Source organism: Watersipora subatra, chromosome 2, assembly GCF_963576615.1.
Source record: "Watersipora subatra chromosome 2, tzWatSuba1.1, whole genome shotgun sequence".
Classification (NCBI taxonomy): domain Eukaryota; kingdom Metazoa; phylum Bryozoa; class Gymnolaemata; order Cheilostomatida; family Watersiporidae; genus Watersipora; species Watersipora subatra.
This window is the reverse complement of record NC_088709.1, coordinates 3610694-3624795: the sequence shown is the minus strand read 5'-3', so window position 1 is coordinate 3624795 and position 14102 is coordinate 3610694. Positions and strand designations below refer to the sequence as shown.

The 14102-nt window shown below is 37.3% G+C and overlaps 2 protein-coding genes across 2 annotated transcripts; both read left to right on the top strand.

Moving 5' to 3' along the window:
* The first annotated feature begins 1135 nt into the window (after positions 1 to 1135).
* On the top strand, positions 1136 to 4785 carry LOC137386938 (polyadenylate-binding protein-interacting protein 2B-like). The gene is made up of 4 exons (XM_068073173.1): positions 1136 to 1260; positions 1479 to 1614; positions 1834 to 1980; positions 3686 to 4785. The coding sequence occupies exons 2-4, from the start codon at positions 1519 to 1521 to the stop codon at positions 3752 to 3754; spliced, it is 312 nt and encodes a 103-aa protein (XP_067929274.1). The 5' UTR covers positions 1136 to 1260; positions 1479 to 1518; the 3' UTR covers positions 3755 to 4785.
* A 988-nt stretch (positions 4786 to 5773) lies between these two features.
* Positions 5774 to 13717, top strand: LOC137387466 (uncharacterized). Its single transcript, XM_068073897.1, has 3 exons — positions 5774 to 6317; positions 9449 to 9589; positions 12554 to 13717. The coding sequence occupies exons 1-3, from the start codon at positions 5786 to 5788 to the stop codon at positions 12943 to 12945; spliced, it is 1065 nt and encodes a 354-aa protein (XP_067929998.1). The 5' UTR covers positions 5774 to 5785; the 3' UTR covers positions 12946 to 13717.
* The last annotated feature ends 385 nt before the right edge of the window (positions 13718 to 14102 follow it).

Sequence of the window (14102 nt, the reverse complement as noted above, 5' to 3'; positions counted from 1 at the left end):
ACTTAGGGTCTATGATTATGGTAATTTTACATCAAGATAAGGGGAGCACGTGCCTTCAGTGGCAATATATATCAATTTTTCCACTTTTGTTCTGCACATCAAAGTCTATTGCACATACAAAAAAGTTGTGTATGTCTAAAATATAGTACAAGAAAAATATATCTTTACCATAACAAGTATGGTGTTTGTCTGTCCGTACTCAGGGATAGACCTTAGGATAAAATATTGCATTTAACGGAACCCAGATTCGTCACATTCAGCTTGGTAGACGAACACTCCAACATTTGCGCCAACCAAGTGCCCTGCAGTTTAACTTTATAATTGTCCAGCTATTTATTTTCTGCGCTTTATTGGAACTCCTGATGATCGCTCACGGCCAAGCTACTAGTATATATAATAGACACTTCGGATACCATTAAAGTTCGTTGTGTCTTAAAGAACGGCAAGAGAGAGAGAAAACGATTCTCGCTCATATAGAATTTGAGAACTTTACGTTATATGGAATTTACATGTAGGCCTATTGTGCAATATATGATACAATGCAAAACTTTAAATAACTTTTTTATGTTCTGTCAATTTACGTAAAGCAATGTTTAATTTATAGGGCGTAGGAGCTATTACTTAATAGTACATTATGTACCGTAGTAGTACACTAACACGTAATATTCAGCGTTGTACGGGAGGCATATTTCATTTTAGAATGACACAATGGTCACACTATCACTGCTATTTAACATTAATGAAGTTGTTATTATGATTGCATGTGCAAAATCAATTTCATTAAAACTAACGTCTAACACTAACTCACAACAGTTGATATGTAAAAAGAGAGGCGCGCTTAAAAGCTAGTCTGCTAACGTCGCAGGAAACACACGAAGAGAATGAGGCATTGTAGGATATGACGTTCGATGTCTACGTAAAATGTTTGTGTATCGTCTCGCAGAGAACAACTTAGCAAGCAAAAAGTTTTGAAACTAAAAGTAACGTTTTACATTTTTATTTAAACAATATTTTTAAAAGTATTAAACGTTTATTTTGTAAAAAAAATGTTATTAAATTAAATAAAATATGTTTTTATTAGTAAATTACTATCCTGTTTTATTGCGGATGTACAGACGAAATTCGGTATGTTTACCACTTTTACCCTGGATGAGGTGGACGATTACACGACAGAGAAGGCGCAGGCTGTAGCTGAAACTTGAATTCAAGATATCTCGTTTGAACTCTGCGATTGGAAACTTATTGTGTAAGGCTAGTCAAGTAAGTAAATGCTATTGCTTGCTTCGTTGTGAGTATAAAATTGTAGCCTGTTATTTCATTTTGTTGTCCAAGTAGTTTAATGAGAGGATTCTAGATCGTTCTTCTGCCGTGTGTTTTGTTTTAAAAAACCTGTGTTATACTATTTGAAGAAGATAGATTTTTAAACAATTGTCAGTTGTGGTTAATTTATGAGACTGAAATTGATTTTATACTTGCAGGGTCTAATTGTATTATACCGTTGTCATAATTGCTTCTACCATGAAAAAACCAGAGGAATATTACTCGTCTGGACCCGATTTTTCTGAGTACATGTGGATGGCTGAGGATGGGGCAGAAGAAGGCTTGCAACAGCAGGTACTCTTTTGTTTTATGTTGATCAATCAAGTGGCTGTACATTTGTAAACTTTGGCACATTTGGTACATTTGCAAACTTTGGTACAACTTTGGTTGTACATTTGTATATATTCATGATGTGGAGGTTTTTTGGCTTTGCTATGAAATAATTTGGCAATTAAATTTAATTTATATGAAAAGTAAAGATGTCTTTTTAATAACAAGTATCCTTGTTGTTAGATTGAAGAGGAGATGGAACTAATTGAGCAAGATTTTCTTGAGGCGATGTTTGAAGATTTATTGCGAGAGGAGGATGAAAAAGAATCGTATTATGGTCCAACGGAGGGTGCTGAAGATAAATCCAAGTGCGAAATGCAGCTGCCAAGGGTATGCTTTGAAAATGTTCTAAAAATAATAATATATAAACCAAACTTTTCAGAGCATTTAGGAGATTCCTTTACCATTAGTATTTCATTAGTCTGTTACATTTCCTTTTTATTAGGACATGCTAAAAGTTGCTTTTATCATCTGTTTTGTGAAGCAAGTTGGTGCTGCATTGTTATTGGTGTATTAAGATCTTGCTGTACAATGGGAAAAGATAGTTGCTGTTGAGTGTGGAGGGAGCCGTGGCTTTCATATTGTATTTTTGTCCCCCTTCTCTCTCACCCATTTGAGCATGTCTCATTACTACTGTGATCTGTTAATGGGCAAAATTTTCTTCTCACAGTCTAAACATTTGGCAATAGCTTCTTATTAAGGCTATTATATTTATACAGTATTATAGTTGTTTCTGTGATTGTCACTTTTTATTTACTGTGACTGTGACCTTCCACTGACATTGACTAAACAGCTTGAATTGTGATGTTGCCATGGTAATTAAAACTGGTTTGATTATTGCAACATTCGCCTACATGAGCTATTGTGGCAGTTTAAGAAATAGGTGATTCATGGTTTTCCGTAATGATTCTTCCATAGTACAATGGTCGACTTCGGCTCTAATTGCTATTCTTGTACAGTGATTCATTAAGTATAGCCTGATAGCTATTGTGTGGGTAGCACTACAACCAGCTATACTGCTAAATCGTGCGCTGTAACGGTAAGGCAAGGCTGTAACGGTAAGGCAAGCGTAGGAAGTGCGTAGTCAGTCAGCTGATGGCAGGTCAGTGCTATGGTTTAAGGATATGATGTCTCCACTAATCCATATAAGTTCACCTAGTAAGGTCAACTGATGCTGTGCTGCTAGTGTCAGTTCTCTCGTTCAGTAACCTCTATTACTAAAATGAAGCTATTCACCATTAAAATCATGACATACATGTAATCTTCTCTCAGACTCACACTAATATCAGTCTCTGTTGTGGCTGTACTGGATTGTACAGATGAAATCAAATTAGCTTTCAATGAAACATGACCTCAATCGAATAGATCTATAGATATAAATATGATTTTGGTATTGTCATTGTGTCATGGCTTGTCATTATGTTGCGCTTGTGTAATCTGCAAGAATTAGGTAGTTATTGATAGATTCTGATTGTTTTCATTTTGCCATTGCTTGCTAAGCTCTGGTGTGTCAATCCCCATTATGTCGATCAACCACTGTTATACCGTTAGTAGTGATTTTCCTTTGTATGAAATGTCGAAAGTAGAAAATGTCGATTTTATCCACATGAGATTGTCGGTAAGGAGCAAAACAATGCTAGTTCGTCACGCGCTATTTTGAAATATTCATGGCCACACTTGTTTCTTCTAACAATTATATAGTGCCTTTGTTTTTCTATCCTGAATGCTGGTATCACCTCCTACTTGGTTTCTAAAGCATAAACTCAAATACTAAATTAACAGCTATCTTGTACAATATACTGTAGACTAACTCCGTTCCTGATCGTGTCGGAATAATAATAATGATAGTTTTTGTGAGATCTTTTTACTGATATTAAAGATTAAACACAAATGTTTTAATTGTAATGTAAGATAAAAGAAATAGTCATTTATGCTTGACATTTTGTTGTAAGTGGTCGTTTTTAACGTTTTGTAAATTATGTAGGCATCTTTAATAATTTATAAACTTTGTTCACCCAAATTTGTTTTTTTTCAGATTCAGAGTCAGCTCAATCCAGATGCTCCCGAATTTGTGCCACGTTTCACTACTACAAGCTCTGCGTGATGGTGTTTGTATTTTCGACTGTCTCTGTAGCTAGTAGCATCAGCGGTAGTTATTTCAGCCGATCTCCCCAGTTGACATTTTGTGCAAAATATTTTAGCGATCACTTGGAACTTTAAACCCAAATTACATAGCTGTTTCATTTCAGTCGTATAGTAAGTCACTGTTAATGTAAAATTGCTGATATCCTTGCAGTATTTTAGCGTTTGCATCACCGTCGGCTAAATTAACTACCTCTCCTTGATGTATCCAGGTACAACCTGTAAATTAGTCATAGCTCTATTATTTCATAGTTTTTCTAACGGATGCTTTTATACAAGAATGTCTGGGAGCCTACTGTATAAAACTACACACAAAAAATTCATAAACCTGTGATATCGACCAAAAATGTAGATATAAAAATGGATATTATATGAATATTTTGTATGCCCTCGTTTGTCTTCTAGCGGTATTTAAGCTCTGTATTCTATAGTTATTTTATTTCTTATGAATTGTTCTGTATACTGTAACCTACAACTGAGGCTGCTGAGCAGTAGATGCGTGTAAGGGTGAAGGTTACTCGCAAGCCGTATCAATCAAATGGTCACTTCGTCCAGATTATATATCACTCTATGCGCACTTGAGCATCAGTGGAACTGATGCCTTCCAATTAGAATGGTTTGTGATTAGCATCTCATGCTATGATTATCAGATGATTTGACATGAAATACAGGTGCTTTGTTATACTTAACCTTATTCCAAGTTATCTCTTCTTGGCATCTCACAGTTGTATAAAAGTGTATTGAACTGAGAAACTCTTTGTATAAAAATATGTACTGCATTGATTTTGTTATATAATTTGGCGTATTATGTACATTTGTATGATTGGTCTCACTGTATTGTATTTCTTACTGGAAATTTCGCTGTTCGAAACTGGCAATGATTTTAGCATTTGTGCTAAAGATTGAAAAAAAGTGTGTGGGCGTCCCCATTCTTTATTCCGAATGTTTTTATAGCATCTGTTACATTATGTAATAAATGTTTACAGCAATGTACCTTTAGCTTTTGTTTCTTTCTAGTATCGTCAACTTGCAAGATCTCTCTTATCATGAACGTTGTTTCTTGGCTATAACGGTATATCTTTGATTTATCAAGTTATGGAAAAAGATTAATCAAATATGATAGCCATTGTCATATTCACAATTCTAAAATCTTACCTCATTCGTTAATCGAAGACCTGCAATGACTGCATTGCAAATATCTATTGGTGATCAGCCTTTGCAATGTACATCAACGACTGCATAAGTTTTAGTAATGCTCTGGGCTAGTGTTTTCCTCTGATTTAATCAAATGCCAATAATTAAGCGAAGAAAGATTTTGACAGATGAAGGCATTTCACAACGCCTACCCTGGATTAGTTGAATCATGTGATTGCCTTCCATTTTTTATTACTGCCAAAAAGAGTCAGTCATTTTGGATGGAGTAGTATCCAAACGATTAGCTCTTGATTTTTAGTAGCAGTCTTTCATGGATGACTATTGAAAGACTACTACTAAAAATATGAATAACTTGGTTAGATAAGAAACTGCTCACTTCACTTTGGGGTTCTTATATAGGTAACAATTTTGTGCAATGGAGGCATTTTCATCACGGAAAATGGTTAGTGCGCATGCCTATAATTTTTCTATTGAAAAGGTACAGACAAAGTGTCAATTGAAACAGTTGTGTACCACGTCATGCATCATAAATTTGGCAGCAGTCACAAGGATAGCTCACAGACATGGGTACTATGTATATTGCGAAAGGCATCGCTGCCTTTAACGTTTGTAATACCCGTGTTACAGGTGGCAAGCTCTGAATGTGCTCATACTACAACCACTTCACTTGTGTTTACTAGGCATTTACAAATGTAGAATGAGATGGTCTGCAAAACATGCATTCAAGCTGTGGAAAGAGGTCAAAGGTTAAACAGAGGTAAACTGATGTCCTGGATAAATACTGCTGACCTGAATACATAGTGTCATTGCACACAGCACACTTGTACAAGGTTGAGTGATGAATCGTGTTAACCTTAGAACTTATCTACCATCCTTCCATGGATGCCAAGAAGATGATGCAATGAAATATCGAAAGCTCGGGAACACAGACATGGAGGTTTCGTATCTTGGGTTTGGGGCTTCGTCTCTAGGTTCATGCTTCAGGTCTACCAATGACCAGGAAGGCTATGATGTCCTTGAACAGTTTTTAAAAGGCGGTGTCAATTTTATTGACACATCACCATGGTATGGACACGGCAAGTCTGAGCGAGTGCTCGGAGAAGCATTTAAAGCGAAGAATATTCCTCGGCAATCCTTTTATATTGCTACAAAGGTGGGACGTTACCTTCCTGAACCATCAAAGATGTTTGATTTTAGCTATGAAAGAACTTTGGCTAGCGTAGAGGAAAGTTTACAGAGACTTGGTCTGACATATGTGGACATTATTCAAGCTCATGATGTAGAGTTTGCTCCTTCTCTCGAAGTTGTCCTGGAGGAGACTCTTCCTGCCTTACAAAAGGTCAAGGATGAAGGCAAAGCTCGCTATATAGGTAATTAATTGCTAAATATTGCCAATAAAAGTTGAATAGCCAACTCCAAATTAGGCATTCTCAAATCTACCAGACACTTAATGGATGACTTGATAATAAGTTTATGCCGGATATTTGGGTTTAGGAGAGTTAAACCATTAGTCTTTTTGCCAAATATAATACACTAATTAATCAGCCACAAGGATGTCGATTAAACTTGAGCAGTTGATCATTTTTTTCATTTGGCAGAAGATATGATGGATGAAAGTGGTGCCACACTACAGTTGGCATCGATTTTATGGGTTAGAGATGTAAACAGCTACTAAGGTAGATGATAGTGTTTGACAGAGCTGAAGTTTTAAATTGCGAAGGACGATAACCCCAACAACTATCTATGCTTTTCTGTTAGAAAAAATATTCCCGTTCTTGCCTATAGACAACCCTCCTGGCTGGCGGCAGGAAAGAGCAGACAGCCTACAAAAGCTACTATTGAATATCATTGTATATGGTCGTCCATTGACCTATGCAAGGCTATTATAAAGCTGCACAATCGACAGGCAGGTCCTGCATGACTCTACAGAGATGACAATGTTAGGTGTGTATGTGATAAGGTCTGAAGATTAGCAAGGAGGGCTGGTGACTCATACCAGCCTACTGAAGTATATCAGATGAGCATTTTAGGTGATCACCTATCTTTTGCGTCGTAAGGCGCACTTGAAGGCCTAAACTTTTCTAACAAAAATTGACCATTTGCCCTTTAATACAGTGCACCCTGCGTGTGGATTTAATTCTAAAATCCGTTGGACGTCTTTGGTAAGACCACCACAGTCACTGCTTCTGCAGTCGCTAGGCATACAGCAGAAGTGTGTTGCCAATTGCTATTTACTTGTCTAAGAAACCTCCTAAAATGGCATCGCTAAAGCGACATACTTATCAGTTTAAACTGCAGGCAGCGGTGGACAAGTTCACCATATGGTAGTGGATTGTGAAGGGGTTAAGGTAAAGTCAGCCGCTATTGTTAGATCAATGTTGAACCACAACCGGCCAGCCAGCCTGACACAAACAATTATGAGGAAGAACCCAGAATGCTGGACTGTAAAATAACTTAACTGTTTAGGTTAGATACCGAAGATGAAAACTTTAGAGGGTTTTGTGATGAAGAGTAAATATTTTATCCAATAAAGTTGACTAAGCTGGTAACTGTTTTGCCTTTTTGTATTTTACGTGTGTTTTAAAATGTGTCTTATAATATGGTACCCTTTATATATTGGTTAAAAGGTCACTAATGTCAAGTTTAGATTGTATAGATATTTTTTGATCTTCTGAGATTTTGTTCGCTGTTTTCAATGATCAATCGCATGCCGAGACTTCCCCAAAAATGATTTCAATAGTTTATAAGTAATAAATATATGGTCTCATTGGCATCGGGTATTCATATGTTTAGACAGCATTTAGAGAAAAACATTAGTACAAATTCTCACCAATCTATCTTTAAATCATTTGAAATATCTATAGCAATGAATCTGAGGCTATATTTCAAGTTTTATTATAATAATGATGAGCAAATACAAAATATAATATGTCAAATATAATATATAATACACATATAATATATGTCAAAAGAGAAGCGGAACACTGCAAAAAACAGCAATAGCTGATGTCATAACGAGAGGGACAAACAGGAAGGGTGTCTATCGACGTCATTTTTGGAAAAGTGTTTTTTTCTTAGCGTTTCAACTGAGACATATTCTTGTCGGCTTCAATCTTGAAACATCCTGGCATTCAGATCACCTAAAGCAGCTAATATTATCAATGTCTATGGCGTCACACAGTCCTACACCAATATTATCAATGTCTATGCCATCCCACAGCACAGTGGACCCGGCCACAAAACATTAAAGCGTTCCGGTGTTGGCATCATTTGGCGAAAATGTCATATAAAGTGGTATAGAAACCCATAATAATTATCCAATGCAAACACCCCTGGTATAAACCATCAAACTTTTATATACGTCCTGTACATATTAAAAATTAGGGTAGTAACCAAATAATATATCAATCTTAGTAACTTTAGTTACCTACAGTAACTTTAGTGTATTTTAGAGGTTATGATCTCCCTACGGTTATGGTTCTTACCTAGTCCTTAAACGTCGTTATAATGGCTAAACCCATGGCTATTATCCATGGCTAATGAATTAAAGTTATATATATGTAGTTAAATAGTTATATACGTATAATGAATTAAAGTTTATAGTAAACATTATATTGAACGCTAAAATGCACAATAAATTTTTACTTTCGCTTACTTTTTACTAATTTTCATTTCACTCACGCAATAACAACAATAACAAAGATTTACAAAACAAAAAGAATGCTGAACTGGAGAAGGAGAGAGCATCGTATTTCTTTGAGGCATTGTGGGAGGTATTTAGGCCAATAGTGTATTGACATCTTCATTATTCCAATGTATTCAGCACACCAACCGCCAAATTTAAATTTCGAAAAACATTTTTATTAATGTATGGTTGAAAAAATACCGTAACGAGGGGACGAAATAACAAAATAATGATAAAAAAGGTCGTAATCCGGGTGTACACTGTTACTGTACTGCACCAGCATTTCGATATCTATGGTATTACAGTTCTGCACCAGTACTATCAATGTCTATGGTATCACACAGTACTAAACAGTACTATCATACAGTAATACCTAAATATTACCAATGTATAGGGCATTACACAGTACTAAACTAATATTCTTAATATTCTTAGCATTATCATCGTCTGTTATTTCACACGGGTGGCACAAGCATCATCAATGTCTATGGCATTACAGTGCTTCGTCATTATTCCCAATGTCTATGGCATCACATAGTGCTATACCGATATTCTCCATATCTATGGCATCACACAGTTCTGCATTAGTATTATCAATGTCTATGGTATCACACAGTACTGCACCATTATAATTCCTAATGTTTACGAAATCATACAGTAATACCTAAATATTACCAATGTATATGGCATAATACAGTATTTAACTAATATTCTTAATGTATATGGCATCACACAGTCCTACACCAATATTATCAATGTCTATGGTATAACACAGTTCTGTACAAGCAATCCTGGTATCTATGGTATTCTCTACAGGAATTACTGGGTATCCATTGAGTGTCCTGAAGGAGATTGTGGAAAGAAGCAGTGTAAAGATAGACACGGTCCTGACCTACTGTCGGTATAGCATGAATGATACGGCGCTTCTAGAGTACAAAGACTTCTTCACAAGCCGAGGTAACGCAGCAACATTGGATTTAGCTCTTATAATTGTTACCTTAGTAAAGAGATACAGTCATGTGCAAAAGTATGGAACCACCCTATGAATTTGAGTGAACTCAGAGTTTAATTCCTAATAATTTAGTTCTTATAATCGCTACCTTAGTAAAGATATGGGTGTTAGATGATGACTGCACGTGTGAAGAAAAACTCAGTTGTTATGCCACCAAAAAAGTTGTACATATTTCATAACGTTTCTGTTACATCTGTTCAACAGGTAAATACATCCTTGAAGGTTACCTATTTGCATGCAGTCTCAGACTATGAGCATACTCCTGTAGTCATAACATTGTTCAGTACAACAAAACAAGTGATGATTTTTATAAACACAGTCTCTACTTGAACTTTAGCTCACTGCACACCGTAACATAGAGCTATTCATACCATAATCATTGCTCTTTGAGGCTCAGTATGACACTCAGTATGCCTTCACTTGTTGCCTATTGTCAGGTAGGGGTGTTGTTACTTATTTAATGGTCATGTGTGTACAGCACTATCAATCAGCATTACAAAAGAGTGTGACGATTCAAGTGAAAAAAACCTCATACGCAAAAGAGCATGTTTCTCATTTCTCTCACTTTCCAGCTTAGACCAGATGGCTAAAGTACGCTAATAGTGAGCCAAAAATGCTAATATATATATTAATATGGTAATACTTTTACAAGGGTCGTTGGGCGTGAGCAAGGTTATAGCGTGCCACTGAGTATGCCATGGGTGACAAATTCTTTTTGGAGTGCTCCGAGAGCGAGCCACCATTCTGCTGAACATTGAGCTGTCACGCTGTTCAATGTGGAGAAATGGCGGTTTCCTGCTTTTTAGTTCAATTGAATTTCGTTCTCATACAGTTAAGAGCTACTAACCCAATTATACAGCCGTCTGTTTTACAAAGTGTCTAATATCGAAGTTGATCACTTGTTAGACAGATGCAGCTGAATGTCTCCTTTTCCTAGCAAACAGTTTTAATCAGTTGCGAATGTAACATGTTCCAAGTTATTCTCAATGCCATTAACTTAACTTTGTTAAAAGCCGACCTTGAACAGCTATCGTAATTGCTATATTTCCTTGTAGAATTGAAATAGATAAATTACTCAGCCGAAACCTAATTATATAACTAACAAGATCATATTCCTTTTAGGATACTGAAGCGGACACTCGTCATTAATTTCACTGTCAAACTCATGACGTATTTAATGGTAAATTCAAGATCTTTTTATTAGAATATGTAATGGACACTTGAATAATGTTCATTACGTATTGGGGCAGAACATGTTGTAAATAGATTTAACAGGATTTATAGTAGCGATTGTGTAATAAAGTGTGAAAATAACACCTTTGAAGAATGTTATGGTAGTGCACAGAAACATGTCTTATGGCTTAAGCCTGGTTCCCATATCGATTGCGGGACCCTGGCGGTAATCTTGCGCAGCAAAACACTTGCGACGCTAGGCTCGGCGACTTCTGTTCACATAAAGCTGGATCGCTAATAACCGCATAAAAAATGTTCGCTCGCCAAGCCGTTTCGATAATGCTGACCTTCACCTGTACAGTGCATTTTGGGAAGGTTTTGCCTGCGGCATTTCGTGAAAATTGAACGGCGCTAAACTTTTGCATTGACTGCCGGCAACTACCGGCGGTACGCGCGTAGGTTCACATTTCACCGCAAATAGCCCGCGATGCTGTCGCTAGTGCTTTGCGGCGTAAATAGGAACCAGGCCTTACCAACCTGACCTAAAACCTTTGCAATAGAATCGTTTTATTACTAATTACCTGACAACTCGTGTTATTCACTTGCGTAAAATATAATTTAGTACTTTCTCAAGATCTGGTGGATAGAATGCCCATGAGTGGTCCATGTAAAAGTGGTGAATAAGTCACCCATGAGTAGCCCATGTAACAGTGGTGAATAAATCACCCATGAGTGGTTCATGTAAAAGTGGTGAATAAGTCACCCATGAGTAGCCCATGTAACAGTGGTGAATAAGTCACCCATGAGTGGTTCATGTAACAGTGGTGAATAAGTCACCCATGAGTAGTTCATGTAACAGTGGTGAATAAGTCACCCATGAGTAGTCCATGTAACAGTAGTGAATAAGTCACCCATGAGTAGTTCATGTAACAGTGGTGAATAAGTCACCCATGAGTAGTTCATGTAACAGTGGTGAATAAGTCACCCATGAGTAGTTCATGTAACAGTAGTGAATAAGTCACCCATGAGTAGTCCATGTAACAGTGGTGAATAAGTCACCCATGAGTGGTTCATGTAACAGTAGTGAATAAGTCACCCATGAGTAGTCCATGTAACAGTGGTGAATAAGTCACCCATGAGTAGTTCATGTAACAGTGGTGAATAAGTCACCCATGAGTAGTTCATGTAACAGTGGTGAATAAGTCACACATGAGTAGTCCATGTAACAGTAGTGAATAAGTCACCCATGAGTAGTCCATGTAACAGTGGTGAATAAGTCACCCATGAGTAGTTCATGTAACAGTGGTGAATAAGTCACCTATGAGTAGTTCATGTAACAGTGGTGAATAAGTCACCCATGAGTAGTCCATGTAACAGTGGTGAATAAGTCACCCATGAGTAGTTCATGTAACAGTGGTGAATAAGTCACACATGAGTAGTCCATGTAACAGTGGTGAATAAGTCACCCATGAGTAGTCCATGTAAAAGTGGTGAATAAGTCACCCATGAGTAGCCCATGTAACAGTGGTGAATAAGTCACCCATGAGTAGTCGATGTAACAGTGATGAATAAGTCATCCATGAGTAGTCCATGTAACAGTGGTGCATAAGTTACTCATGAGTAGTTCATGTAACAGTGGTGAATATGTAAATTATAAGCTAGAGTGAAGCTTGCAAATGACAGACCCGGTTTCAGCAAACAAAGTGAGTGATCCATCTTTTCTTGTCTCATTGAAGGTGTCGGCATAATTAACGCATCACCAACATCTATGGGCCTGCTGACCAATCGAGGACCACCGGACTGGCACCCTGCAGCCCTCTACACCCCTCATATAGTAGATGCATGCAAGAAAGCCAGTGAATATTGCATAGCGGAGCAAGTAGACATATCTCGTCTAGCCTTGCACTTCAGCTTGGAACAGCCTGACTGCGCCACTTGTTTAATCAGCACGGCGAGTCAAGAAAACGCTCAGAAGAATCTAGAAGTGGTCTCAGATCCCCTGAATAAAAAGGAAAGGAAAGTTTTGGAAGATGTGAGAGAGAGATTCATGAAATCTCTTAACAACAGCCACTGGGAAGGCTTTGAGAAAACAGCTTTGTTAAAGGCTCAGGAATCAGAATCAAGATAGATGAATATTTTATTTACAAGGCTTAGGGAAGTCGCACTCCGTTGCTAGACAACCGTCACGCATCTCTACTGGTATGACCACACTAGTTGGCAAATAATACATTAGCTTCCCACTTCCAAGCTTAATTCTCTTCTAATCTTTGGCTCGAGTTATAAGCGAACCCTGGCTACAGATTGTCTGAAACAATCCTTCTACCATCATTTGTAGGTTCTGAGGCAACAATTGGCATGCACCATCTACATAGCGTATGACTCACGTCGTCTAAATATATTATTTTTAGATTTTGTATACATCCAACATTTTTGACTGATCTCTCAAATCTCGCAAGCTACTCATAAGCCAACTGAAAACATCAAGTTTGTCATTCGAATGCAGCCAATAGGCACCTGAGCAGGTAGTTTATCCAAGCCAGGAAGGATACCAAACAAGTCATATGTTTTAGATAAGGTACTGGCCAGAGGGGAACTCACAATTTCAGAGCAATATGATTGGCAGGTGCTTAGCACAAACTCTCACTATTTGCATTGATAGTTTTTGACAAACACACAATGCAATTTCTATTTCACCAAGGATATCATGCATGAGAACTTCACAAAAAGCCAAATGAGCTGCGAAGTGGTAGCTGGTTTGTTTAGCTATTTTGGTCACCAGGCTTTATATCACTAAACGTCATGGGAATGTTGATCTTGTCATCCCTTTGTTGCGCTTACATCTGGAAATACCGATTGAAAAACTTGATCTACCCATTACTCATTGTATTGCCAATATAAAGTGCCCGATCATGACCCATTACTCATTGCATTGCCAATATAAAGTGCCCGATCATGACCCATTACTCATTGCATTGCCAATATAAAGTGCCCGATCATGACCCATTACTCATTGCATTGCCAATATAAAGTGCCCGATCATGACCCATTACTCATTGCATTGCCAATATAAAGTGCCCGATCATGACCCATTACTCATTGCATTGCCAATATAAAGTTCCCGATCATGACCCATTACTCATTGCATTGCCAATATAAAGTGCCCGATCATGACCCATTACTCATTGCATTGCCAATATAAAGTGCCCGATCATGACCCATTACTCATTGCATTGCCAATATAAAGTGCCCGATCATGACCCATTACTCATTGTATTGCCAATATAA

What these genes read in the sequence shown, in the direction of transcription:
- LOC137386938 (XM_068073173.1), top strand. Translation starts at nt 1,519, where the DNA reads ATGAAAAAACCAGAGGAATATTACTCGTCTGGACCCGATTTTTCTGAG. An exon ending in AAGAAGGCTTGCAACAGCAG is followed by an intron (nt 1,615 to 1,833) that starts GTACTCTTTTGT and finishes CCTTGTTGTTAG; the next exon opens with ATTGAAGAGGAGATGGAACT. An exon ending in GCGAAATGCAGCTGCCAAGG is followed by an intron (nt 1,981 to 3,685) that starts GTATGCTTTGAA and finishes GTTTTTTTTCAG; the next exon opens with ATTCAGAGTCAGCTCAATCC.
- LOC137387466 (XM_068073897.1), top strand. Translation starts at nt 5,786, where the DNA reads ATGAATCGTGTTAACCTTAGAACTTATCTACCATCCTTCCATGGATGC. An exon ending in AGGCAAAGCTCGCTATATAG is followed by an intron (nt 6,318 to 9,448) that starts GTAATTAATTGC and finishes TATTCTCTACAG; the next exon opens with GAATTACTGGGTATCCATTG. An exon ending in AGACTTCTTCACAAGCCGAG is followed by an intron (nt 9,590 to 12,553) that starts GTAACGCAGCAA and finishes GTCTCATTGAAG; the next exon opens with GTGTCGGCATAATTAACGCA.